Below are 26,534 nucleotides of genomic sequence, written 5' to 3'. Positions count from 1 at the left end.
CCAACGGCACCTCCCGCCGGAGCCGGAGCCGGAGCCGGAGCCGCCGGGAGTCACGCTGTGTGTGCATGAAAGGAAGGACGCGCTGAGCCGCCTCCGTCCTCCCCACGCCGCAGCCATCTGCTCCGGAAAGGCCTGCGGGGACGGCCCTGCCCGGGCTGCCCGCGGCCCTGGTGGCCGGGCTGGGAGGGGGAGACCGAGTCCAGCGCAGGTGGGGTGGGAGCTGTGCCACGGAGCTGTCACGGGACGCTCCCGGCTGGGCCACCCCGGATGGAGCACGTGGAGCAAGGAGGTCCCTGGATGCGGGAGGTGCCCAGTTCCCCTCGGGCACCCACCCCTCCAGGCACCAGTCCAGGGGCTGGTGACTGCTGGAGCATCCCAGGGAGCCTGGCACGGGCTTGTCAGGGCCTGGCACCAGGGAGCCTCCCCATGTTTGGTGGCCCTGCTGTCCCCACAATCCCTGCCATCACTGCCATTGATTCCATCTCCACTCTCCAGCCTTTCTTCAGAACCTTTGAAATGTCTCTTAGGGGACAAAGCCACCTGTATTACATGGGATGGGGCCATCGGTGACCCACCAATGCCCCACCAGGTCCCTGACAGGGTGGTGGCAGCTGCAGTACCCAGCACAACCCTGTTCCCACCCCACGTCCCTGCACTCCCCAGGGCTGGGATCCACACCGAGTGCCAGCTGGGATGGTGGCACTGAGGTCCCCAGCGCGCTCTGTCACCACAGTCCTCCATCTCCACTCCACATCAGGGCCCCATCCTGCCCTGGTGGGCAGCCCTCTCCCAGTGCTCCCAGTGGGGCTGTGTGGGGACTCCCAGCGCCAGCTGGGATTCGGGTCAGGACCCTCCGCCAGGTCTCCTTGGCTAATCGTCCTGCCCCCCCGCCCTCCCCACACTGCCACCTGCCTCCCGCTCAGCACCCTTTTGGGTCACCCCTGCTGCCTCCCCGCCTGCCCAAGGCCTCTTAATGAACTAAAAAAGTGATAAATCCCCGGCCGAGCTGGTCACGTGAGGCCGGTGGCCCCCGGTCGCCCCCCGGCCCGACCCCCGCCTCCGGCCCCACCGCCCCGGTAAGCTGACGCAGCGTCTCTAAGCGTTAGCAGCTTTGCGCGCTAATAGGATTAGGGAGGTTTAAAACTGTCATTTGAGTGAACTAAACCCCCTGATACTCTGCATTGCACCTTCTTAACCAATTTGCCTTCAATTAGGGTAATTGGGAAACTAGCAAAGAAGTATAGCATTAATATTTTAAAGTGATGAAGCGATTACGGGCCTTGGACGAGGAAGCAAATCAATTTGCTATCTGCTCCTAAAAGGCAATTATAATCATTTGGCAAATCAGCCTGCTGCCTCCCCCCGGGCAAGCCAACACCTTACGGCGGCCGCAGGGCCGGCACCGCACACACTGTGGGCCACAGCTCTGGGGCCGGGCAACTGGGCAGCCACCCCGGCCCCAAAACCGGCCCCCTGGGACCTCACTGCACCCCCTGGACTGTGGGGCACCCCGGGGGAAGCTGACAAGGGCCATTGGTGTGGGAGACACGGCCCCTGCACTCGTCACAGTGGCCACCGTGGGAACCCGGGCCAGTGGGGTCCAGTGCCCATTTGCAGCCCCAGCCTCACACCTCACCTGTGAGCGGGGGGATGTCCCCAAACCTCCCCAGTGGCAGCACCTCCCTGCACTCCCCTGCACCCCCCGGCAGCTCTGTATGGTGTGGGAGTGTCACCCTGTCCCTGTGGCCCCCCTGGACTCCTTGGATGGGGCCTGTGCTTGGGGTGGTGGCACGCTGTCCCTGGGGTGTGGTGGCACGCTGTCCCTGGGGTGTGGTGGCACACTGTCCCCAGAGGGGGTGGCACACTGTCCCCAGGGGAGCGGCATCCCTAAGACAGTGTCACACTGTCCCCAGAGCAGTGTCAGACGGGGCAGGTGAAGCTGCACAGCCCCAACAGGGCACAGCAAGGTGGCCTTGGGGCCCGAACCAGGATGCAGGGGGGGCTGCAGGGCCCTGCCAGCAGCAGCCCCAGGGAGAGGGCACAGACCCGTGTGGGGCCAGCAGCCACCCAGCACAGGGTGCTGGGGTCCAACACCCCCACAGTGACGTTTGCCATCTGAAAGGGGAACTGTGGTGGGGAGGGGAAGGGAGTGGGAGGAAGATGAGACGTGAGCGGGGGCTGCGGCAGTCGCAGGTGGCAGGAAGAGGTTTTTGGGAGAAAGTAAAAGTGAACAGAGAAAGAAAAGGGCAAAATCTGCCCCATGGGATGGAGGTTCTGAGCAGCACCAAACACATCCTCCCCGGAGAACCCCAGGACCCCCAGCACGATGTTCCCATCATCTGCTGGAGTCCAGGGGCAGTGGTGGGAGCGGGGAGGAGAGGGATGGTGATCAGGCAGAAAGGCAGCCCTCAACCTGGCTGCCTTTCCCCCACACCCCCATGACCAGGGCTCATGGACAGCCCCCAGAGATGGTCCCCATAGCTGCATCCCACAGTCAGTCCCCACAGGGTGTCCCCATGCCTGCCCTTGGTCCTCAGTCCTGTGTCCATGAATCATCCCCACGCCTGGTCCCATGGGCACTGCCCCATGGCTGCTCCTCATGCTTCACCCTCCTGCCTGGTCCCCTGCTCTGGTCCCCATGAGTGTTCCTCCTGCCTGGTGTCCATACCAGGTCCCCAAGGCCACTCTGGGGTCCTGGTTCCTATGGTTGGTCCCTACACCAGGTTCCCACACATGGGTCCACACCCAGACCCCAGAGCAGGTCCCCAGACAGTGTCCCTGCACTGGGTCCTCACAGCTGGACCCCACGACTGGTCCCCATCCCTGTCCCCACACCCATCCCCATCCCTGCTCCCCACAGGGGCAGGGCTCCACAGGCAGCATCATCACTGGGAGCCGTGGGGCCACCCCCCCACCACGGGGCCACCCCCAGCCTCCCCCTCCCCATCCCGGGGGGACAACCCCCAGCACTGCATCATCCCCATCCCGGGGGGACAACCCCCAGCACTGCATCATCCCCATCCCGGGGGGACAACCCCCAGCACTGCATCATCCCCATCCCGGGGGGACAACCCCCAGCACTGCATCATCCCCGTCCCACCGAGCTCGGGGCGCTGCCCCGGACCCCATCCCTGGGGCAGCGCCTCCGCAGCCCAAGGAAATCCTGCCCCCTCCCCCTCCATCCTTTCTTCTCCGCTCCCCCTGTTTCTAATTCTTTCTCCTCGCCCGTAATGAGGGGATTACACGGCAAACTCCAGCAGGACGCCTTTGTGGGGAGACAATCCGAGTGGGGAAGGCAGTTCGGGGCTTTGTCCGCCGCTGCCCCCCCGGACCCGTGCTGGGGGGACATTTAGAGCAATTACTTGTCCAGAAAGTAACTGTCAATCATTCTTAAAGGGGAAGGCCTCCAATTAATAACCTCGTCTTAATCCTTTGGACTCATTTCCAATCTGCGGTGCCTTGGTGACATCTGCAACACTAAATAAAGATTCTCCCGAGCCTTAGCACGGCGGTTCTGTGACAAATAAGAAGACTAGAGGCAACTTTGGCGGCCAAAGCTGCGAGATTGGTGAGGTTGAGCCGCTTGTTTGGTTCCCGGGAGGGACTGGCAAAGTTAAATACTCCTGGAAAAGCCGAGTTGGGCCCAGCAGGTAACGCCGTTTTATTCCAATTCGGGACGAAGCATCAGGGGAGGATGATGAGGAAGGGAGTGGGTGTCCCCAGGGTGTGCCCGGAGTTGGGGACAGGGCTGGCACCCTTCCCTGGGGGCTTGGGAGGGGGTGAGGGCATCGGTCAGCGTCACTCACCCCGATTTATGTGGGGCCTGGGGCAGGAGCCACCCACTCTCCCACCACCCATGCCAGGCAGCCCGAGCCCAGGGAGCCAAATCCTGGCACCTAAATGGGCTTCTGAAGGCAAAGAGAGGGGTCCCAGTGGAAGTTGGGGCTGTCCCTGGGCTGTCTCCTCCGCATCCCCTGCTACCAGGGAAGGCCTCGCTGGTGCTTGTCCTCGCTGGTGCTCTGCTGCTTTGCAGTACTGAGGAAGTGAGTTTTTGACCCACTTCAACCAGGGCTCGGTGTAGTTTCTGTTGCCTGTTTGGGTGTCTGTAGCAGCAGCTGTCCCCTCCCCCTGGCTGGCAGCCCCCACAGGAAAACCACGGGCTGGGGCATTGAGGAGATGGGGGGAAGAACCCTCCGGAGGCGTCGGGTCCCTCTGGTTCCCAGCACAGTTTTACAGTTTAAGGGCTTAAACCCCAAAACTGCTGCCAGGATGGCAGGGGCTGCAGGAAGCTGTGCTTTGGGAGCTGGCAGTCCAGGGAGCTGACCCGGCTCAGCAGGGCCCGTTTTCAGGCAGGATTCCCAAAACGCTGGCAGTGAAGGCCTGGGGTTCCCAAGGCCAGTCCCTGGAGGATGGGGAATGCAGGGTGCTTGGTGCTGACATCCCCTGGTCTGACCCTGTCAGGGAACCCCTTCCCCACCCAGGGACATCTGTGCCCCTGGCCAGGTCGAGGAGGGTTGGGGTGGGGGGTCCAGCACTCGCCCCTTACCCCATAGGGTCTGGTGCTGCTGCCCCGCTGCCAGGTCACTCCTGTTCCATTATTTTCCTGTTCTTGGCTCATTCCTGCTCCCAGGGTGGGGTTTGCTGCTCCCTGGGGAGTTTTGGCCTCCGTTGCTTTCAGGATGTGGGGACCATGGGGATGCCCCAAGCCCTGGTCTGACCTCCATCCCTGCACCTTGTCCCTGTCCCCCCACCACCCCCTACCTCATCTCTCCTCCCACTTACCCCATCTTGTCCCCAGCCCTCTCCAGACTCTCTCACCCATCCCCTCCGTGCCCATTTCACCCATTCCCATTGCCCCAGCTCTTCTCAGCCCCATCCAGCCCCAGCTCCACCCCCACTGCCCCGTGGGACCTGGCTGGGCAGTGCAGACAGGGGGTTCTGACTGGGTGCTGTGTCCCTCGGGGGTCTGTGCCCCAGGCAGGGCTCTGGGGGCTCTGGGTGCTCACCCCCTCTCTCCTCTCCTTGCAGGTGTGGAGCTGAGCAAATGAGAAGCGGGTGAGTGAGAGCGGGATGGCAGGGGGCACCCCGTCCCCTCCCTGTGTCCCCGACCCAGAACACACCCCAGCACTCACACAGAGACCACAGGGTCCCTGTTCCCCCCAGCACCCCCTCAGCCCTGCCCTGGGGCACCCCAGGGTGCAGCACCCAGCATCCCTGCCCTGACTCACAGCTTCCCTGGGGCACCCTGAGACTGTGGGGCCAGAGCCAGAGCTGGGGGGTCCCCAGGGCTACGGACACCCCACGAGGGGCTCTGGGGGGAGCTCCTAAAGGCACACTTGCTGTGCTGCACTCACACTGCACACGCACCGCCCACGCTGCACCCAGGCCCTGTCTGTCTGTCTGTCTGTGTGGCACATGCTGGGTGTGCAACACTCTGTAAATAACCTGCCCTGCACACACTGCACACACACACTCTGCTCACACTGCACATGCAGCGTGCACTGCACACTCCCTGCACACCCACTGTGTGCCCACAGCTCCCGTGTCCCCTCGCTGTGCACACCCCACGGCCCTCACACCCTGCCCTGCTGTGCACACACACACCCCCCGTGCCCTGTGTCCCACTGTGCAGCCCCTGCTCCGTGTGTGCTGTGTGCCGGGCACTGCCCCCGGCACAGGGGGAATGACCCCGGCACTGCCCCCGGCACTGCCCCTGGCACAGGGGGGAATGCCCCCACACACTGGCACTGCCCTCGGCACCACACAGGGCAGCAGGTGGCACAAACCCCCCTGCACACACCCCCAGCCCCGCACGGGCACACCCACGCTGTGCCTCGCACTTTCCACCCCGTGCTCAGCCCACCGAGCGCACACCCTCTCACGCCCGCCCCTCACTCCAAGCACCCCTGAGCACCCCACACTGGCTCTGCGGGTGGGTCACACCCCACACCCACCCCAGTACAGGCACAGACACACTGTGGTCACCCTGCTCACAACTGCACTGCCCACTGCTCACACGGGCACTCCCCACACAGACACCCTCCCTGTGCACAGCCTGAGCAACAGCCCGCACCCACCCCTGCCCACCGCCCTCTGGGACCCCTGTTTACACCCTCCCAGCACGAACTGATGCTCCTTTTCCCTCCCCACTCCCACTCGGGCATCAGCCAGGTCTTTGCTGGCAGGTCAGGGGGATGCAGCGCCTTCTCCTTGCCCCAGGATTACGGCTTTCTGCCCCATTTCCATGTCTGCCGACATCCTCACGGTGGAAAGAGACCCTTAATCCCCAGCAATACTGTAGGAAGATTTCAGATGCCGGATAAAAAGCTTAAAGATGAAACGTTGCAAGGGTTGAAAATGCTTATAAGCGTCACCAAAACGGTTATTAGCCGGGGGACGGTGCCGGGTCACTCCTGCAGTGCTGGGGACTGACACTGCGTCCTCCAGAGCTCCAGGGCCAGCCTTCCCCATGGGAGAGGCTGGAGGAGAGGAGCTGGTCTGCAAGGAGGGACTTGGTCCCCTCCAGGGCAGGGCAGGGCAGGGCAGGGCAGGGCAGGGTAGGGCAGGGGGAGGTCGGGTCAGCTCTCAGTCACGGCTCTTTCAGAAAATCCTCCACTTTAGGGGAAGTTTGACTTTTAGCACCAACAGGTGCATTGGCCTGGTGGCATCTGAGCCAAGGCAGGGTGCCCAGGGTGTCCATCTCCAGGACCCTGGGTCAGTCCCCAGGACGCCACAGCCCTGGGATAACGCTGTGGCAGAGAGGATTATGCCTTTGCATAACCTGTTCCTGGGGCCGCCCCATCCTCCTGTCCCTCCATCCACTTGTCCATCTGTCCCCATACTGGGGGTCCACGTGGGGGTCCGAGGGTCCCCAGCCCCACTAACGCCCACAGTTGCCCCGCAGGTGCCACCATGTTCCTGAATAAGTGCGAGGGGGACCTGGGCGAGCTGCGGAAGCCGGGGGACAGCGAGGGCACCCCGCCCGCCTCCGCCGAGGAGGAGCAGCCCAAGAAGAAGCACCGGCGGAACCGCACCACGTTCACCACGTACCAGCTGCACGAGCTGGAACGCGCCTTCGAGAAGTCCCACTACCCCGACGTGTACAGCCGCGAGGAGCTGGCCATGAAGGTCAACCTGCCAGAGGTCCGCGTGCAGGTAGGGAGGGCAGCCCCGGCCCAGCGCCCGGGTCTGTGCCCGGGCAGGGGCAGAGGGAGCCCCTGGTGCTGGAGGGCTCCGCTCGCAGCTCCACCCCAACACCTCCCTCCGTGCCTCGGTGTCCCCACTGCTCGAGGTGGGTGCAGCCCCTCTGCAGAGCTGCCCCTGGCAAAGCCAGGGAAAGGGTTCAGTGGCTGAGCCTGTTTCCACCACGGGCTCCCAGCTCAGCCCACAGGCCACAGGCTCCGTTTGGGCAGGGAGATGGTTTTTAGAGATTGTTTTTCCCATTCTGGTGGGGGCTGCTCCCATCCCTCCTGCTGTTCACATGGGAAAGCAGCCAAACCTCGGCTGATTGAGGCCACTTCCAGGTCCTTAAGGCCGGGAAAGCCCAAGATCCTCACAGATTTGGGGTTATATCCTTGTTGGAGATGGGGGGTCAGTGGAGTCTGGGGAGGTTTCACTCCCTGGGCTGCAGGAAAAGGCTCATGGGGGAACAGCACAGCCTGGGAAGAGGCTGGGGTCCCATCAGTGCGCTCTCCACCATCCCTGGAATGACATGGTGAGATTGGGGAGAGGGAAAAGGCCAGTGGGCTAAAGAAGAGACAAAACCCCTGCAAAGCAAAGCAGTAACCCCCACACAGACAAACAGAGATCCCCAGGCCTCAGCCCCAAAGGCAAGGCAACCTTTTCTGGGGGGTCCAGACTATAAGGACACCTCTGCTGAGCTCTCTGAGCAATGACCAGAGTCAGAGAATCACAGAATCACTCAGGTTGGAAAAGCCCTCTAAGACCACAGAGTCCAACTGTTCCTCCAACACTGCCAAGGCCACCACCAACCCATGTCCCCAAGAGCCAGACCCACATGGCTTTTAAATCCTCATCAGAGCTGTGCCCCATCCCCTTCCCTGCCCAGCTGTTCATCTTTCCTCTCCCTTTGCCTCTCACAGCAGACCCTGTGCCCTGTGCTGCCCTGGGGACATGGGGACCAGCGCTCCAATGAGCTGTTCCCACAGAACCAGATGTCACTGCTGGATTTGGCTCGCTGGTCCCTGTGGTTCCTGTTGGATTTTGGTGCAACCATGGCAGTTTAATGTCTAAAAGCTTTGACCCAAGGGTTGGGAAGGTCGAATAACACTGTCCTGAGGGCTGCTGGCTGTCTGCAGGGCCAGGGTGCACTTTTCCATGGCGCAGTGAGAGCAGGGGCTCAGAGGGGCCTCAGAGATGTCCTTGGTCTCTGGGGCTTGTGGGAGAGCTTTGGCAGAGGTGTGTGGTGTGCTGGGGTTGCCGGAGCCCTGGAGGGCAGCCCACGTGCAGTGGGGTACCCCATACATGACGCCCCACCTGAAGCACTGCCTGTGGGGCACCCCATGTGGGATACAGCCCATGGGGCAGAGCATGTGGGGCACATCTTGCATGGAGTACAGCATGTGGGGCACACTGCAAGGGACCAGCTGGGCACGGTGGAGCTGACCCTGGCTCTCACCTCACAGGTCTGGTTCCAGAACCGACGAGCCAAGTGGAGGCGGCAGGAGAAGATGGAGGCCAGCTCCATGAAGCTCCACGACACCCCCGTGCTCTCCTTCAACCGGCCCCCCATGACCCCCAACGTGGGGCCCATGAGCAACTCCCTCCCGCTCGACCCGTGGCTGACATCCCCCATCTCCAGCGCCACCACAGTCCACAGCATCCCCGGCTTCATGGGGGCCCCCCAGGCCCTGCAGCCCCCCTACGGCGGGCACTCCTTCCTCAACACGCCCGCACCGATGGCGCAGGGCATGCAGCCCATGGCCCCCGCGCCCTACCAGTGCGGCACCCCCTTTGTGGACAAGTACCCGCTGGAGGACGTGGACCAGAGGAGCTCCAGCATCGCCTCGCTCCGCATGAAAGCCAAGGAGCACATTCAGACCATTGACAAGACCTGGCAGCCCATTTGATGAACATTCCCCTCCGGTTCCTCCGGCCCCCGGCCCCACCTCCTGGCCCCGGTGCCGGCTCAGCCCTGGGGCAGGTGAGGGAGGACAGTGGGGTGCTCAGCAGGACCAAAGCCGGTGCTGGACAGGGATGCCAGGCTGTGTCTTCCCCCCGCCAAGCCAGCACTGGCAGTGGCAGGGAGCCAGTCAGGCACTGACAGGACCCCGCTGCAGGGGAGCACCCCAGGGGAGCCCTTTTGCCTCACTGTGGCACCAGCACTGGCTGAGAATCTGGCCGAGGCTCAGGCATCCCACCGTGCCACCAGGCCACGCACCACCCCCTGGTTGGACACCTCCTCTCCTCACATCCCTTCCCCTTCCTGTTATTATTAATTTTTTTTTAATGCTGCAGATTTAAACAAAACTGAACAGAAAAGCTCTAGTTTCGTAGGGAGTACCTGGGGGGATGTTTTGGCTGCATTGGGGCACGGTGCTGACCGTGCTGGGAGATGCACCGGCACTGAGAGGACGGTTGTATCGTAAGTAAAGAGATGAGATGAACGGCTGCCGCATGCTGGAGTTGGGCACTGTGCCCTCGTTAGCACAGTGGGGCTGCCAAGCCTCTGTTGGGAAGGAATTTTATTGGGGGCATGGGAGCACCATCCCTGGGCACTCTCCTGCTTCTCTCCCTCAGGATGCCGTGTGCAGGGTCCAGGGCTGGGTGACTCGGTCTGGCCCTGGCTGTGGGCTGGGACCGGCTCAGCTGCACCGTGGCCTCGATGGGCTCGTCAGAGGTCACCTGCTCGACCATCCCCTGGGCTGTGTCCACCATCCCCTGCCCTAACACTCCCCAGAGGTGCCAGGGGCACAGAGCTGCCAGAACTGTGGTGGTGGGAGGATGGGTGGCAGTAGGACCCCTGTGGCCCATGGCCAGGGCTGGTGAGGGGAGGGGGCAGGCTGGGAGCCCTGGGGTCCCTGCAGCAGGGATGTCAGGGTGTGCCAACACTTGCCAGCGGCTCCTGCCAGATGGGAGCTGGTGGTGGTGACACGGTGCCACTTCCCCAGGGGTCCCCAGAGTGGCTTTGTGGCTCCAGGGGGACCCTGCCTTCCCCCCCACTAGAGCTCAGGGCACAGCCAGTGTCACCTCACCGGCAGCAAGGGCCAGCTGGCCCCAGTGCACGGCTGAGCCCACAGTGGCTTTGGGGAGCTGAAGCACAGCTGGGACAGCAAGAGGGGTGGGCTCAGTCCTGGGAGAGCAGGAGTCCCAACTCCCTGGGGAAGCCAGATGAGGGCCAACCTTCTCCTTCCCCACACTGAAACAAGATGGTTTCCCAGAAATCTTCCTGCTTCGGACCTGACGGCAGCCACCAGCCAGGGCTGTGCTGGGACAGCCCCGTCCCCACCATGTCCCCATGTCCCCGACCCCGCTCAGTGCCAGCGTGCCCGCTGTCCCTCTCACCACCCCCCCAGGGGTCTCACCCCGATCCAAGACCCCCGGGGCCGGACTATGACGTCCGCAGAGCCCCGGGGTCAGGCGGGTCTGGCCGGGATGCCAGCGGGCCAGGCGAGGCACTGACCCCGGCGAGACCCTTTTCCTTGTGCCCCGTCCCCCGGCTGCTGCTGCTCGTCTGTTTCGTTAGCGACAATTAAACCTTTAACAACCCATTAAACGCATAATCGATGCTCCCCGGCCCCCCAGCCCAGCTAATGGGGTGAAGCGCCCCGGCAGAGCCGGGCTCCGGCCGGCAGATAATGAAGCAACGGCTGCGGAAGTAATGGGGTTTGATCCGGGGGACGGGACGCGCTCAATGGGGGCTGCGCTTTTCACATGACATAATTGCCGAGGCTGGCGCCAGCCCGGGGCACCCCTCGGCCTCCCGAGCGCCAACAAAGGCCGGCTGGCGCGGGGAGCGGGAGCGCCGCACCCCCGGCTCGTTTGATCGGAGCCTAATTGGGGCGAGGGTGCTCCCCCAGCCCGGCCCCGCAACCGCCGCCCGAGAGCGGGGACGCGGAGGGGCCCCGGGATGAGGATGCGCCTCCCCGGGTCCTCGGGGTCGGGGGGCTGTGGGAGTTATTTAAATGAGCTAATCTGCACGAGGTGGCACCGGTGTGCCCAGCACAGGGTGGCAGGATGCCTTCGCTTGGTACCCCGCATGCCCTCCCGTGGGTGCACCCGGTGGCTGTGCCGCCCTTCCTGTGGGAGCAGGCAAGATTTCTGACCCCAGAAATGCCATTTCAAAGCAAGGAGAGCTGAGTCTCCTGCCCAACCCCCTTTTATTGGTGTGGAGACCCACTGAAGCCTGTCATGGCATGTGGGGCTGAGTTTGTGAAAAATCCAAGCAAAATGGCTTTTGTTTTCCCCCTTAGGTGCCAATCCTGTCCTGAAATCACTCACTGTCGAGATGGGGCTGGTGCCTGGAGTCTTCCTGGGGGACTAGGTGCTATGGGCAGCTCTGGGGGCACTGGGGGGTGCTCCCAGTCCCTCGTGGCAGAGCAGGAGCCCTCCTGCTCCCCCCCCTCTAATCCCCTCCCGCGGGATTTGCCCCCTAAGCTGCTTATTTCTCTCTATTTCTCCCAGGCCTGAACGAACCCAACCCTGCCCCAGTGCGACGCCTCGCACTGGCTGAGCCGTGGGCTCTGGGCACTCTGCCCCTGGGGCTGCCCGCTGGCCCTGTGGGGCTGGCACTGCCCAGGGACGTGGGGCCAGCACTGCCATACCCAGGGACATGGGGCTGGCACTGCCGTGCCAGGGGATGTGGGGCTGGGGCCAGCAGACCTGATTGTGCTGTGCTGAGAGCCCCACATCCCCTGGCACAGGCCAGGATGGGGCTCAGCCCCTCCCAAAACCCGCCTCTGTGCACGTCCCCTCCGCCCCCTCCATCCCCGCCCCCCCAGCAGGACAGATGTGGCTCCAGGGCACTGTGGTGACAAGGGGGGGCCCGGGCTGTCCCTCTACAGGGTGTGGGAGCTGGGGACATCAGGGCTCAGGTTCTCCTCAGGGGTGTTGACCCACGAGCTGCCTGTTGCCCCCCAGCTCCCAGAGGGGGAGGAGGAGAGGGGGCTGCGGGGCGGGGAGGGCGAGGCCGCCCGCTGCAGGTTGAGCTTGGCGATGAGCGGCCGCCCCACGCTCACCCGCTGCCGCTCCTCCACGAAGTCGTCCATGCCCCGGTAGCGGTACTGCAGGCACACGGTGAAGGCCAGCTCCTGCTGCAGGGCACCGGCACCGTGGGCACACGTCCTGGCATGGCTGTGGCCACATTATGCCCCTGACACCGGCCCCCACCCCTTACCCGCAGCTTCTGCAAGCCACAGATCCGGCTGTAGAGGCAGCAGGAGGGGCAGCCGAGGCTCCAGACAGGTGCCAGGGGGCTGCCCACCTCCTCCGGGCTCTCCTTGTTGGTGCACTTGAGGTCCACATCCAGCTCCTGCCACGGACGGCACCCACATGGAAACCACCACGAGTGCCCCAACCCCCTTCCCCAGCAACCACTCTGGTGTGGCTTTGGCAGCCCCATCCCACCTCGGGGATGTCAGTGAGCCTGGCCTCGCACTTGGTGACGTCCTTGGGGGCGGCCACCACGCGCGTGTAGATGATCATGATGTTGGAGAACTCGGCGGCGAAGCCCAGCTGGACGGTGACGCCGCAGTCGAAGCGGAGGTGCCGGCTCTCCGGTAGCACTGGGGAGGGGACAGGGACAGCAGGGCTGGGGTCTGCAGGGCCTCGGGGCTGGAGCTGTACCCGCAGGTGAGGAGACCTTTGGGTCACCGCAGAGCAGGGATGCTGACAGGGTGGTCCTGCCTCCAGGCTGGTGGTTCTGTGCCAGCTTCTCCTCCAGCTGGGAGGAACCTGGCAGGTGCTGCCTGCAGCCTCCCCCTGCACCTCGGGCTGTCCCTGCTCCAGGTGCCAGCTCTGGACAGGGTGGCTGTGACTCACCATGAGCCTTGGCCCACTGCAGGTTCCTGGCAGAGGTCTCGTCCTGGCCCGGGGGGCGGATGGGGTCCGTCAGAGCTCGTCTCTCCGAGAGGTTGCTGCGAAGCTCCAGCGCCTGCCGGCCCCTCGTGATCTCCAGCGTGCCCATGTCTGCCGTGGCACAGGGGGTCAGCAGGGGCCACCAAGGGGGTCACTGCCCCCCACCACTCCCCACTCACCCTCGGCCACCTTGTCCAGCAGCACAGTGATCTTCTCGTCCTCCAGCAGCCAGCGCTTGAGGAAGGTGACGAAGATGCCGTTGGAGAGCTCGCCCTGGCTCAGCTCATAGGCTTCGGCATCCGCACACCTGCAGGGATGGGGCAGCAGTTGGCTGCACTGGGGGCTCTGGCACTCCCCCAAGAACTGTCCCCAACAGGACGACAGTCCTGGGGAAGCCAAAGCTGGGCACCTATGGCTCCTGTTTCATCTCACCACCTGGCCACAGTGCCAGGGGCAGGTGGGAGCCACGGCTAGATCCTGGATGCTTAAAGCATCAGCAGCCCAAATCCCTCAGGGCTTCATGCCCTCAGGTGCTGCCAAAGCTGAGCAGTGCCATGGACACCTCCCTGCCCTGTGAGGGACTCAGGGCTGCTGTTTGCCTGCCACCTCCAGCACTGAGTGGAGGGATATGTGGACAGGGGAGAGACACAGGCAGGGGGGCTGAGCCCCTGCCCCACTCCAAGCCAGGAAGGGAGACTCAGCCTCGCTGCCCACACTGGGGAGATGGCGGGAGGGGACCCACGTGGCATAACCAAAGACGATATTGGCCGTGACCTCCAGCGCCCCGACCTGCGGGATGACATCGTCGTTGAGGTTCCTGCAAGAGAATGATGCTGGCTAGAGCCAGAAATTGCCCCCCTCCAAAACCCACCCCACGGCACCCCGGAGTGCAGGGGCTGCCCTGTGCCCCTCTGCCCACCCATCGTGGTGTTTGCCAGCTCTGAGGGGCAGTGACGTTCTGGGGCATTTAGACAAAGACAGTGGGTTCAGATGGGCCCCCAGGGGTGCCCTGCACTGCTCCCTCAGGGTCCCCGTGCTGGGATGTCCCCGAGTGGCAGCTGGTCCCTGGGCGGGGGGCAGGGCCGGGTCACCTCTTGCGGCACATGTCGAGCAGGAAGGTGTTGAGGCCGGTGCGGCGCTCCTGCATCGCCCGCAGCACCCGCTGCACGCACAGGCAGTGCGCCGACGTGTAGGCACTGGGCGCGTCGATGGGCACCATGAAGCTGTTGCCAAAATTTTCATAGCCGTGCCCGGCGTAGTAGAGCAAACCTGCCAGGGGGAATGGAGGGCAGGTGACATGGTGACATCCCCGGACCCACCAGCACCTTGCTTCTTGCTCAGTCCCTCCACCAGTACAGAACCCCCCAATTCCCCCCAGGCTGGAGCTGCCCTGGCAGGTGTTGTCCCACCATAAACGCCCTTGTCGAGGAGGAGGAGGAACTCGTTGACAGCCATCTGCATCTCAGCCTTGCACAGATCCAGCAGCGAGACCACCTTGAAGTCGAGCTGGCGGAGGAGGGCACTGAGGGCGTGGACGTCCACCATGGGCGCCTGCAGCTGCTTGTGGTGCAGGTAGTGCATGTTGCCGATCAGCAGCGCCACTTTGTCCGTGGCTGCAAGGAAGGGAGAGGGAGGTCTTGAGAAGGGGGTGGGATGCTTCTGCTGTCCCCACATCATTCAGCCCACAGAGGTGACACCCAGCTGTGGCCAGCATCACTGTCCCTGGGTATTGGAGTGCCCCGTGGCGTCCCTGCCTCACTGATCCCTGAACCACGGGGGTAGGGTTGGAGGTTGGGCTTAGGGATTTGGGTTGAGGGATAGGATGCTGATCCACTCTCCTGGTTAAGGCTGGGGTGCTGATTTATTCTCCCAGTATGCTGCACCCACAGAACCCCTGGCCGAGCAAAGCCTCATGGGGTGACAGTGGTGACACTGGGGACAGTCAGGAGGCCCAGAACCTCCTGGGCAGGCTCTTACCATACAACTGGCCGGGACTGCCACACTCTGGGAAGCCTGGGAAGAGAGAAACACCGTGCCAGGGCCCTCCAGTGCCAGGGGAGCATGGTGGACAGAGCAGCACGGACTTGTCCTCTCTGCCCACACCTACCTCCATCTCCTTCCTGCCAGGAGCCTCCAGAGGTGAAGAGCCGTGGGCCTGTGGCAAAGGGGGGGTCAGGGATCCTACACAGGGCAGCACCTCCCATCATGGGCTGCAGCCCCCCAAACTGCAGAGTAGCCATGTGGGCTTAACGGGGAGCAGGGCAGGGTCAGGACACCCCATGCAGGGAGAGGATCACAGAGGTTTGTCTTGGGCCCTCACCGATCTCCACATCTACCTCCTGGCTCCACACCTCGTGGAAGAGGTTGAACACTCGGCAGCAGTAGCTGCCCCGCTCAGCCGTCGTCACCAGCTTCACCTGCCAGGGGGATGGAGCCGCTGGGGTGGTGTGTTGGGCCATACTGCACTGTGCCACACTGTGCCACACTGTGCCACGCCGTGCGTGCCGTGCCAACACTGTGCCGTGCCGGGGGTCCCACCATACCTGGAGCTGGGGTGCCTGAGCCCCCTCCACAGGACGTCGGTTCCTGAACCACTGGTACTGGGGCGGGGGGTTGCCGATGGCTCTGCACTCCAGGGCCAGCGTGTCCCCCTCGGCCAGGCGGCACGGCCGTGGCTGCCGCAGGATCTGCAGCCCTGCCATGCTCGGGCAGTAGTCACTGGCTGGGGAAGGGACAGGGTGGCAAATTCAGCACCCGGCCATGGTAGCGCTCAGCAGAGCTGCTCCAGGTCCCAGGTTCCTCACTCACAGGCCCTGGCACCCAGGGGTGGCGTAGGCAGTGTGCAAGAGGAAGACGCAGGGCATGTGGCTCCTCTGTGGGCACTGTCACCCCAGCAAGCCCAGAGACCCTTGTGGCCGAGCCAGTGACTGACATGGCAAGCAATGCCACTCAGGATCCATCCCCATCCTGATGGAACCAGCGGTGCCTGTGGGAGCTGCCCTGGTCCCAACAGGGCAAGCAGTGCTGCATGGGTGCCAGCCAGGGATGCAGATCTAGGAGCCCACCTGAGCTGGGGCTGCTGCTCCTCTCCACCTGGACGTGGGCCCACCTGGAGAAGGCGAAGGTGGCCCCACAGCTCACCCGGCAGATGTACCACTGGGGCTGGCCCGAGGGGGCAGCCGTGTCGATCACCAGCTCCGGGGACGTGGCTCCAGGCACCTACAAGACAGGAGGTGGCCAAGGAGTCAGGGGCTCCCTCTTACCTGTGTGGGCTCCCTCTTACCTGTGTGGGTGCCCTCACCGTGGACAGGGCATGGGGTCCCTGCTTGACATGACACAGCGGGGCCTCACCTCCCGCTTCCCGCAGAACCACTGGTACACGAGCCCCGGCGGGCCGGTGGCACAGCAGGTCAGAGACACCCGTGTCCCCTCTGCCACCACCTGTGACTCCGGCTGCACCGTGATGCGGATCATGTCCTGGACTGCAGGAGAAGGACAGCTGGCTGAGACCACTGTTCCACACCATCCCATCCCATTCAGTCTCATTCTATCCTGTCCCATCGTACTCTGTCCCATCCCACTCCCACAACAGCCTGCCCAAGCTCAGCCAAGCCCAGCCCATCCTATCACATCCTCTGTCCTGTCCCACCCATCTCATCCTATTTTGTCCCATTGATACATTCAGTGCCATCCCACCTCTCCCATTTTATCCTGTTTCAATCTATCCCATACCCACTCTGCTCCACTCTATCCTATCTCATCCCATCCCATGCTGTCCAAACCTGTCCCATCCCATCCTATCTGACCCCATCTCAGCCTGTCCCCCATCCCATCCTACCTCACCCTGCTGCATCCATCCCACCTCACCCCACCCCACCCCACCTCACCCCACCCCACCCCACCTCACCCCACCCCACCCCACCTGCCCGGGACCCCGTTACCAGAGCACAACCCCCCGAAAGAAGAGCCGCCCTTCACCTCATCCTCTTCCTCCCGCCGAGCCCCGTCCCCGGTGCCCCCTCCAGCCCCGCGGTTCCCGCTGCCCGTCCGTACCGGCGGCGCTGAGGACCCGGCAGGCCTTTGTGTGCCCCATCTGCTCCAGGCAGCCCAGCAGGTACTTGAGGGTGCAGTCGCGCTCGGCCAGGAGCTGCAGCAGGCACTGCGTGGGGCTGCCGCGGGGCTCCAGCACCTTCAGCGAGCACATCTCCAGCTCCTCCGCGCTGTGACCGCCCGCGGCCGTCAGTGCCCCCTCCCTCCCGGGCGGGACCCCCGCCAGGGGTCTCGGCGGTGCCCCCTGCCCAGGCGGTGGCTCTGGGGACCCACGCGCCCCTCGCCCCGTCCACGGCAGGGCTGTGCCCACGGGCATTTTGTCACCCGGTCGGGGACAGCCCCCGGTGTTCCCCCCCAGCCCTACCTGCACTTGAAGCGTTTCTCAGCCCCGGCCAGCTCAGCCAGCCTGCGCCAGCCCCGGCCCGCGTTATCCAGGAGCTCACACAGCCGAGCCACCACCTCTTCGCCCAGCGCGCCAATGGGCACGCTCCAGTCCCCCATCCCTGCTGGGGACACCGAGGGGACGAGCCGCCAGTGAGCCCCGGGGTGAGAGGGTCCCGCTGGACACCGCTGGGCACCGCGTGCCTCAGCAGGGAGAGCACCAGCATGAGCTCGCCAGAGTCAGGTCCCCTCCTGGCAGGAGCCTGGGGAGGTGCTGGGAACCAGCTGGCCAGTGCTGCTGGGTCTGGCCACCGGCAGCCGGCCAGGAATGTCACACGCTCTCCCTCCATGAGCTGTGACAGCAGCCAGGGGGACCCCGCTCACCCCCCAGCCTCGGGCAAGGAGCCAGGGCATTTTATCCCAGTCCCAAGAAAGGGACTTCATGGAATTGGGGTCCACAGAACTGGAAAAAGGGGATGTCCCCTCTCACCTTCCCTGTCCCTTCAGGGACCACACAGAATGGGGCCCAGGGCCCCCTCTCCCTCTGGCAGAGGCCCCAGTGGGACAGCAGCAGCCCCCTTGATGTCACCAGTTCTCCAGAGCCAGCACAAGCCTTTCCAGGCCACCAAGAGGGGATGCAGAGAGATCAGGGGAGGGTACATGGGGGTCCTGGGGCTGGGACCCAGCTCAGCTTGCCCTGACCCTGGGAAAGGTTCCGACAGCAAGGGGAGCATGGCATGAATCACCTGGACAGGGGCAGCACCCAGGGAACAGCTCCTTCCTCTTCCCCTCAGGTCCCTCCCCAACAACCCACCCCAGAGGAGCCCTTGCCCCCAGGACTGAGCTGGCCAGGGCAGCTGGGTGACACTCACCCAAGCAAGGGGGCTCCAAGACGGAAGGCAGGGATCTGGGTGCTCTCTCTGCTCACCTGCTGCTGGATTTGGGGGGCTGGACACGCTGGAGGTGGTGAGGGGAGGGCAGGGTGCAGGACAGCCCAGGCGGGACGGGCACTCACTGCAGGGTACCGCCAGACAAGCCCCAGCAGCGCAGAGGGCGTGCACCCAGCCAGCCCCACGCAGAGGAAATGAGGGCTCAGCCCAAAATCTCCCCCGGCCCCCGCGCTGCAGCACAGCACTTCTGCTTCCCTCTGCCTTCCTTCCTGTTGTGGGGCGCGTGGGCACGCAGCTGCCACCGCCCACCCACAGCCCCCAGGGAGCCAGCACGGCCTCGGCCCTGCACAGGGCACCCAGGGACACTGCCAGGCTGGGCAGGGGCTCCACCGCCCCCTCCTCGCTCTGGGGGGACCTTGTGGGTGGCTCCTTGTCCCCACAGCCCAGCTCGAGCCCAGGCAGGAGCTGCAGGGCAGCAAGTCCAGGATGGAGGTGAACCAAGGTGATCACCTCTGAGCCAGGTGAGACCCACACATGGGCAGGACCACAGCTGGGGAAGCTGCTGGGCTTTGCCAAGCTGGAGCCAGGTGAGGACAGGCAGGGACAGAGCAGCGAGGGCCCCACTTCTGTGAGGAAGACCCTGCCTCCACCACCCAGCCCAGCCCAGCTCTGGCATCCCAGCACCCCTGCTCCTGCTGCCAAGGGAGGAAAGTAGAGTAGGGCATGGGGATGGCACTGCAAGGGGGCACTGTGTCTCCCCACCAGAGCCTGGTCCTCCTGCCCCCCAGCACAGGCTGCTCAGCCCCTAAGACTCCCAGCCAGAGATGCAGTGACAACATGGGGGAGGCATCCCCTCCCACCACCCCGTGAAGCCCTTAGACTGAGGTACAGACAGCGACGGAGCAGGACCTGTGTGTGGCATGGGCTCCTCCACAAACCAAAACCTGAGCTTCTGCCTTCACAGACACACCCAGAACTTGTGTCGCCTCAGCCCCTGGCACAGGGGGGACCCACACCAAGCTTGACAAAGGCCCAGGTTTTACACAGCCTTTATAACGGGTATCAGCCTCACCCCAGATTTATTTCTTGTTTACATCAGGAGACCAAAAGCAGGAGAGAGTCCCAGTGTCACCTGTGCTGGCACGTGGGGCAGCCCTGAGCTTGGCAGCACCTACAGCTTCTTGCCCTTCTTCAACTTGTTGCGCTCCCATGTGTTGTATTTCCTCAGGCGCCTCCAGTACTCAAGCGAGTCAGGGTCCAGCTCCTCCAGCTTCTTGGGGGGCCCGAGGTGGATCTTAAAGAGCCTGGGGGGAAATGCAGAGGATGTGAGGCTGCGGGAGGGAGGGAAAAAGGGTCAAGCACAGGACACAGCTACGGGCATGAGCGACCAGGATGTGCAGATTCCTAACGCCCACATCCACAGTACACCCACTCCTGTCTCCCTGATCCCAGGAAGGTCCCTGGGCTGCCGAGGGGCAGTCTGCCTCCTCCCAGAGCACTTCACTGTCCCTGTGTGGGGACGCGGAGGGGAGCGGGGCAGCACCCACCAGTCGGGGTACTCGGAGTCGGGCTTCAGGGCCACCTCCGGGCCCTCCTTGAAGTAGTTGACCCCCATGGCGTGGGTGGCGAGCATGGTGGGGTCCGTGCACACCTCCGGCCCCTTCACCGCCTCCTTCGGCGCGCCCTTGGCCTTGGCCTTGGCGGCTGTGGGGACAAGGGCAGGGTCAGAGCAGGGCGGACAGCGATGCGGGCTGGGGAAAGGACGGGGCTCGGGGGCACCGCGGGGCGGGAGCGGGACAGGGGCGAGGGGAGCCGGGTGTGAGGGAGGGAGCCGGGGCAGGAGCGAGGGGCACGAGGGATGGAGCCTGGGGGGGGGTGCGGGGGACCGTGAGGACGCGGGGCGGGGAGCACGGGCAGGGCAGGGCATGGCGGGGCCGTGCGGCCTCACCGGGTTTCTTGGCGTAGCCGCGGGCCGGGGCCCCGAGCGCGGCCGGCACCGCCCGCAGCAGCGCCCGGGCGGCCATGGGCGCGGGGCACGGCGGGACGGGCACTGTCTGCGCCTGCGCGCGGCTCCGGCAGCGGGAGCGGCCCGGCCCGGCCGGCGGGACAGGGAGAGGCACCGGGAGAGGCACCGAGCCCGCCCGGGCCCCGCCATGGACAGCGGCACCGCCGCCATGGACTGCCAGGCGGACCCCGCCGCCGGCGACGAGCCCGCCGAGCCGCCCGCCATGGACACGGAGGACGGGCCGGGCGCCGCCGGGCACCACGCGGGGGCGCGGGGCTGGCAGGGCCCCCCGCCCCGCCCCGCAGCCCCGCAGGGACCCCGCGCCGGAGCGGCCGCGGCCCGGCCCGGAGCTCGCGGGAGGAGAGCGGACCGCGCTGTGCCAGGGCTCGGGAAGGGCCGTGGAAGCGGAGGCGGAGCCGCGGGGCTCTGCCCGCTGGGAGCCCGGCGCCGGGAGCGCCCCGCGGGGCACGGCGAGCCCTCGGGCGCCCGTCGGCGCCGATCCCGCGGGGATGGAGCTGGATGAGACCCCCGAGCCCCGCGGCAGCCCCGACGCGGCCGGGTGGGCCGAGGATGCGCAGGACGAGCCCTCGGAGATCCAGGGGCTGCTGGCCCAGCTCGAGACCCTCGACGCCAACCTGTGCGACCGCCCGCCCGCCCCGGAGCGGGGCCCGCCGTCCCCCTCGGGCGCCGGAGCCCGGCGGTGCCCGGGCAGGTGCCGGCCCTGCCCGCTGCACGTGGCCACGGGCCGGGGCCTGGCGACGCGTCCCTGCTGCCCCCAGCACCCGGCCTGTGCCCGGCCCTGCCACGGGCTGCTCTTCGCCGAGGCCGACCGGGAGGACTTGCTGAGCCTCCTGTGCTACGAGGGCGGGCTGCCCGAGGCCGGTGCCGAGACCCCCTTGGCCCGCTCCGATGTTCTGGCTGGGACCAACCTGGAGATGCTGCAGGCCCGGGAGGAAGCGGACACTGTGGAGAAGCCTGAAGGGCCGGGAAGGCCAGAGAGCTCAGAGGAAGAGCCTTCCGGCAGCTGGTGCTATGGAGAGGGGCTTTGCGAGGTTGATTCCACCTCTGAGGGCACTCGGGAAGGTTCCCCAGAGCCAGCGTGGGCAGCCCTGCCTCCCACTCCAGCCCCCGAGGCAGAGCAGCCACCACCTCCAGGCGCTGTGACCGTGAGTGCTCCGGGCTGTGGTGGGGCTGCAGGAGCCAGGACTTGTCCCTTGGCTCTGCTCCCTCCTGGGGTCTGGGCTGGGGGCAGGGGGGAGCCAGGGATTTCTTTCCTCGGGTCTTACAGGGCCTTGTGCTGCAAGTGTGCCCAGACAAGACCCTCGGTACCGGCTGTGGCTCCTACTGCCCTGAAGGCGGGGGGATACTTGCATGGCTGCCTGATTCATGTGTGCCCCAGGGCAGAGGCTGGTGGGTCTGAACAGCCCCTCTGGCCCCTGGATCCTGTGCCATCCTCCCCTCCGTCCCCTGGATCCTGTGCCATCCTCCCCTCTGGCTCTAGGACCCTGTGCTGTCTCCTCCTCAGCCCCAAGACCCTGTTCCCCCCTGCCAACCCTGGGACCCATTTCCCTGAGCCTCAGGGACTCTGTGCCATCACTGTGCCACTCCTCCAGGGCCAGGCAGGCTGAATCCCTGGGATGCCAACCACAGCCTCACTTGCTCTCTTGTTGCTTTGCAGAACAGGGAACCCCCATCATCCTGCCCAGCCTTCAAAGAGGGTGAGTTGCTTCTGTGCTCAAGCAGCAGGAGCATCCAGGAGTCCGGACCCACATGCTCTGACCCTGAACGGGGGTGGGCTGAGGGTCCCAGCTGAGGAAGGAGTACCTGTCTCTGTGCCCATCCAGGGTGGGAATGCAGGCTCCAGATGGCTTGTTTGATGCTTTGCTGAGGAAGCTGAGGTGCTTTGGAGATCAGGATGGGGGGATGCTCAGGAAGGGAGAAGGAAGGGAGAAGGGATGCCAGGTGTGTCTGAGGGAAGACGGAAGCAGTCTTGGTCCCCAGTGATGCCAGGAGCCCACGTCCCAAGAACTGAGCTGCTCCGCAGTGTGTGGGAATGCAGATAATGGGCAGTAATAGTTGGACGCCCACTTTCAGAGGGAGGGGAGCAGCCCCGCTCAGTCCCTCCCAATGCCTCAGTTCCAGGCCCCTGTGACCCGGAGGATCTGCTGGACGGTGTCATTTTTGGGGCAAAGTACCTGGGCTCCACACAGCTGGTCTCGGAGAGGAACCCCCCGACCAGCGTCCGCATGGCGCAGGCCCAGGAGGCCGTGGACAGGATCAAGGTGCAGGAGGGGTGGGGGGCACAGCTGCCCCCAGCCCGGCCCCCCGTGGCTGTGGGACAGCACTCAGGACCTGCCCAGGGATACCTGGCTGTGGGGCCGGGACCCTGCGGGGCCCTGTGACCTCTCCATCGTCTCACAGGCACCCGAGGGGGAGTCCCAGCCCATGACAGAGGTGGATCTGTTCGTCTCCACGCAGAGGATCAAGGTGCTCACTGCGGACACGCAGGTGAGCGGGACTGGCAGCACCCGTGTGCCTCTGGGGCTGCTGGAACCTTCCTGTTTGGCCTTGGGACCTCAGCCGTGTTCCCACACTGGAGGGGTTGTGCCCAGGGACGGCCTGCGGTCGAGGACACGCATCTGGGAGGGGGCATGTCATTCCACAGCCATCCTTTGTTGTGTCCTTGGCTCTCTGCGTGGCTGCACGAGGCTTCCCGTGCGAGCTGCGCCCTGGGATGCTGCTGGGATCCCAGACCGAGCTCCAGGGAACCCAGGCCTGACGTCTTGGAAGCCCTTTGCCTCAGGATTAGTTTCTGCATTATAGTAAGAGGGAGGGGCTGTCCCTGTCCCCTGGCAGCACCCAGGGACATGGATGAGTCCTTGATGAAGGAGCTGTTTGTACCCAATGGCACAGAAATGGTTTCTGCCCAGCATGTGCCAGGCGCTTGTGCCACATCCCAGCCCCGTGGCCGAACCCTTCCTGCTCGCTGTGCCGGTGGGCATAGGGTTGCCCACAGGGCTGAACATCCCTGCCTGTGTCGCCCTTGCCAGGAGGCCATGATGGATCACTCCCTGCAGACCATCTCCTACATCGCCGACATCGGCTCCCTCGTGGTGCTCATGGCGCGCCGGAAGCTGCCCCGGCGCTCGGAGCTGGCGGAGGAGAAGCGGCTCTACAAGATGATCTGCCACGTCTTCCACTCGGCTGATGTGAGGCCACACATGGGTCCCTGGGGAGGGCAGGGTGGCTGTGGGGTCCCGGGCCTGTCCCACTGTGACAACTGGGGGTCCGTGCTGGGGGCAGCAGCAGAGATCCCTCCCTCCCCACAGAGAGAGGGCAGGAGCCCAGGCTGAGCATCTCTGGCACAGAGGGGCCCAGTGGGCAAAGAGGGGAGGATTGGCACTGTAGAGGGGCCCACTCAGGTGGGGAAGGAGCTCCCAGGGCTCCACTGGGAGCTATTGGCTGCAGCCCTGAGCCATGGGCAGGAACAATCCCTGTCATTCCCCAGGCCCAGGTCATCGCCCAGGCCATCGGGCAGGCGTTCGGTGTGGCCTACCAGCGCTTCCTGGAGGCCAACAGCATCGACCCCAGCGAGCTGAGCCCGCGCCAGTACAGCCGTGCCCTCGAGGACCAGGAGCAGTACAACGCAGAGCTGACCCACTTCTCCCGGCAGGAAAACTGCAAGGATGTAAGAGCTGCTCGGGGGAGGCAGGGCGTGGAGAACCTGCTGGCACCTCTGTGCCATCCTCTCCATGGCTTCCTGAACAGCTGAGGTGCTCCTTACAAACCAGACCCCATCCCAGCTGGCTGTGAGCACAGGACACCCGTGCTGGGCTGGGGCACGTGCCCTTGGCTCTGGTGACCATAACCCACCCATTCTGCTCCCAGGTCTGCATCCGGAAGCAGAAGGGGGAGATCCTGGGCGTCGCCATCGTGGAGTCAGGCTGGGGCTCCATCCTGCCCACCGTGGTCATCGCCAACCTGATGCACGGGGGCCCCGCGGAGCGCTCGGGGGAGCTGAGCATCGGGGACCGCCTCATGTCCGTCAATGGGACCAGCCTGGTGGGGCTGCCCCTGGGCACCTGCCAGAGCATCATCCGGGTGAGCTGGGACGGGGCCACCTCCTCCTTCCTGCCGTGGGGAGTGGCCGGAATGCTGGGATCCCCCAGTGCCCCCCGCTGTGGGGCAGGAGTGCACGGGGGCTGTGACAGTCCCTGCTCTGAATGCTTTGGAGGAAGGGGATGACAAGGCAGGGACAGACCTGGGGACTGTACTTTTTGAGTGGGGCCCTGCCCAAGGAGGAGGTTAGAAGAGGAGGCAGGCACCTGTCTTGGAGGAAACCTGTTGTACCATCTAGCTCTCAGGCAGGAAGGAGCTGAGAGCAAGGAAAGCGTGGCCTCGAGGGCAGAGTGCGAAGTCTTGGGCTGGGTTTATAAATTCTTGCCCTTTGATTTGAGCATGGCAGTATCCCTGTGTGTGCCTCAGTTTCCCCACTGAAAACAGGTTGCTAATCCTCAGCCCTCCCATGAACAACTTGGCTGTGTTGCCCCTCCACCAGAGCTGAATAGCTCTGCAAAATCTGACCAAGCCTCATCCCACCCTCCAGGAGCTGAAGCACCAGACCGAGGTGACACTGAACATCGTGCACTGTCCCCCTGTCACCACGGCCGTCATCCGACGCCCCGACTCCAAGTACCAGCTGGGCTTCTGTGTTGAGAACGGCGTGGTGAGTGCCTGTGGGAGGGGGTCTGCCCGAGGGACAGGCAGAGCTGGCTGTGCCCACAGAACAGTGCCCAGCTCCTGCATTCCCTGTGCCTGCCCGGGCCAAGGGGTCACAGTGCTCTGCTGTGCAGAGCAAAAGGCTCCTCAGCTCTCCTGCAGCACCAGTGGTTGTATCCCTCTCTCTGGTGCTCCTTAGCCGTTTGCTTTCTGGGTGGTGGCTTCTTGGCTTTCTGGGAGTGACCCCAGTGACATTTGTCATGCTCAGGACCCTGGCCACTCCCTGCTCTGGGGTCTGCTGTGGCTGCGTTGTGAAGTCAGAGTGGGGCATTCCCAGGCCCAGTGGGAGCTGAGGGGGTGGGTGGGCAGTGGAGGGGGTGGCACAGCTGCCTCGCACACTGACCGATGCTCCCAGAGGGATTGGAGATGTGGGTCTCTCCTGCCGCCCCAGGGAGAAGCTCAGGCTCTGCAGCCCAGGCTTGCTGGGAGCAGCTGCACACCCTGTCAACTGGGGGAAAAAATCCTGGGGGCAGCCCTTGCCCCAGCACACTGCTCTGGTGGCAGCAATGCAGGGCAGTGGCTGCCCTCACTGTGTGCCCGTGGGCTGGAGGAGACAGCACCCCCATCCAGAGTGCTGGCTGGGAGCCTGCAGGACTGTGAGGGTGTGGGGCAGTGGTGGTGCGGGCTGTGGGCACAGCCCTGATCTCACCAGCGCTCCCCGCTCGCAGATCTGCAGCCTGATGCGCGGGGGCATCGCAGAGCGCGGCGGCATCCGCGTGGGGCACCGCATCATCGAGATCAACGGGCAGAGCGTGGTGGCAACGCCCCACGAGAAGATCATCCAAATCCTCACTGAGGCAGTCAGCGAGGTGAGCAGGGACCCCTCAGAGCAGCTGGGCTCAGAGCTGGGTACCAGCACCCTCCAGCCCCAGGCTGGGCCTCTGATCCGTGCCTCTCTGCCCAGGTCCACATCAAGACTATGCCAGCCTCCACGTACCGCCTGCTGACGGGGCAGGAGCAGCCCGTGTTCCTCTGAGCCACTGGCCGTGCCTTGGACAGGCAGGAGCAAACCTGAAGTGGCAGGTCTGGCTCTGCCTTCTGCCCCAGCCCTGCGTCAGAGCCCTCAACAGGACCTGATCTTGCACCTCTTCAGTTTTACTCAGGACACAGTGAGAGACTCTGGGGGCTGATACCCAGCTTGAGCAGTGTGTGTCACAGTTTGGGCACCCACTCCCACCCTCCACTCACACCCTCCTGCCTCACAGTGCCCACATAGTGCCTCTCCTGCTGCTGCTGGTGGGAGGAGAGGGGACCCCACGTGAAAGGTCCCCCCCATCCAGTCACTGCAGATTGTGCTTTTATGCTCACCAACGGTGCCTTTCCCCAGGTGAGGACGGTGCTGGAAGCACAGCTCAGCTCCAGAGCAGTGCTGACCCTGCACACTTCTGTGTGGG

The 26,534-nt window shown here is 64.6% G+C and overlaps 5 protein-coding genes across 5 annotated transcripts; 3 read left to right on the top strand and 2 right to left on the bottom strand.

Moving 5' to 3' along the window:
- The first annotated feature begins 5,020 nt into the window (after nt 1-5,020).
- RAX2 (retina and anterior neural fold homeobox 2) lies at nt 5,021-9,197 on the top strand. The gene is made up of 4 exons (XM_050321478.1): nt 5,021-5,055; nt 6,905-7,155; nt 8,646-9,121; nt 9,153-9,197. The coding sequence occupies exons 2-3, from the start codon at nt 6,913-6,915 to the stop codon at nt 9,087-9,089; spliced, it is 687 nt and encodes a 228-aa protein (XP_050177435.1). The 5' UTR covers nt 5,021-5,055; nt 6,905-6,912; the 3' UTR covers nt 9,090-9,121; nt 9,153-9,197.
- A 2,820-nt stretch (nt 9,198-12,017) lies between these two features.
- Nucleotides 12,018-17,586, bottom strand: LOC126643238 (mucosa-associated lymphoid tissue lymphoma translocation protein 1-like). The gene is made up of 16 exons (XM_050321496.1): nt 17,450-17,586; nt 17,089-17,255; nt 16,387-16,517; nt 16,101-16,254; nt 15,579-15,757; nt 15,356-15,452; nt 15,143-15,190; nt 15,013-15,048; nt 14,445-14,648; nt 14,127-14,304; nt 13,778-13,852; nt 13,215-13,342; nt 13,000-13,146; nt 12,586-12,743; nt 12,356-12,490; nt 12,018-12,272 (listed from the first exon to the last, which is right to left on the bottom strand). Exons 1-16 carry the CDS (start codon nt 17,584-17,586, stop codon nt 12,018-12,020), a joined length of 2,229 nt encoding a protein of 742 aa, XP_050177453.1.
- Nucleotides 17,587-19,405: 1,819 nt separating this feature from the next.
- On the bottom strand, nt 19,406-20,398 carry MRPL54 (mitochondrial ribosomal protein L54). Its single transcript, XM_050321491.1, has 3 exons — nt 20,305-20,398; nt 19,904-20,060; nt 19,406-19,660 (listed from the first exon to the last, which is right to left on the bottom strand). The coding sequence occupies exons 1-3, from the start codon at nt 20,378-20,380 to the stop codon at nt 19,528-19,530; spliced, it is 366 nt and encodes a 121-aa protein (XP_050177448.1). The 5' UTR covers nt 20,381-20,398; the 3' UTR covers nt 19,406-19,527.
- A 49-nt stretch (nt 20,399-20,447) lies between these two features.
- Nucleotides 20,448-20,884, top strand: LOC126643232 (translation initiation factor IF-2-like). Its single transcript, XM_050321489.1, has one exon. It carries the CDS (start codon nt 20,510-20,512, stop codon nt 20,882-20,884), a length of 375 nt encoding a protein of 124 aa, XP_050177446.1. The 5' UTR covers nt 20,448-20,509.
- APBA3 (amyloid beta precursor protein binding family A member 3) lies at nt 20,871-26,230 on the top strand. The gene is made up of 10 exons (XM_050321442.1): nt 20,871-21,527; nt 22,040-22,079; nt 22,498-22,643; nt 22,783-22,869; nt 23,412-23,570; nt 23,870-24,049; nt 24,250-24,462; nt 24,968-25,087; nt 25,809-25,949; nt 26,045-26,230. The coding sequence occupies exons 1-10, from the start codon at nt 20,871-20,873 to the stop codon at nt 26,114-26,116; spliced, it is 1,815 nt and encodes a 604-aa protein (XP_050177399.1). The 3' UTR covers nt 26,117-26,230.
- The last annotated feature ends 304 nt before the right edge of the window (nt 26,231-26,534 follow it).

Source organism: Myiozetetes cayanensis, unplaced genomic scaffold, assembly GCF_022539395.1.
Source record: "Myiozetetes cayanensis isolate MyiCay16 unplaced genomic scaffold, myiCay2020 scf26, whole genome shotgun sequence".
Lineage (NCBI taxonomy): Eukaryota > Metazoa > Chordata > Aves > Passeriformes > Tyrannidae > Myiozetetes > Myiozetetes cayanensis.
This window is presented reverse-complemented; position numbering and strand designations above follow the sequence as displayed.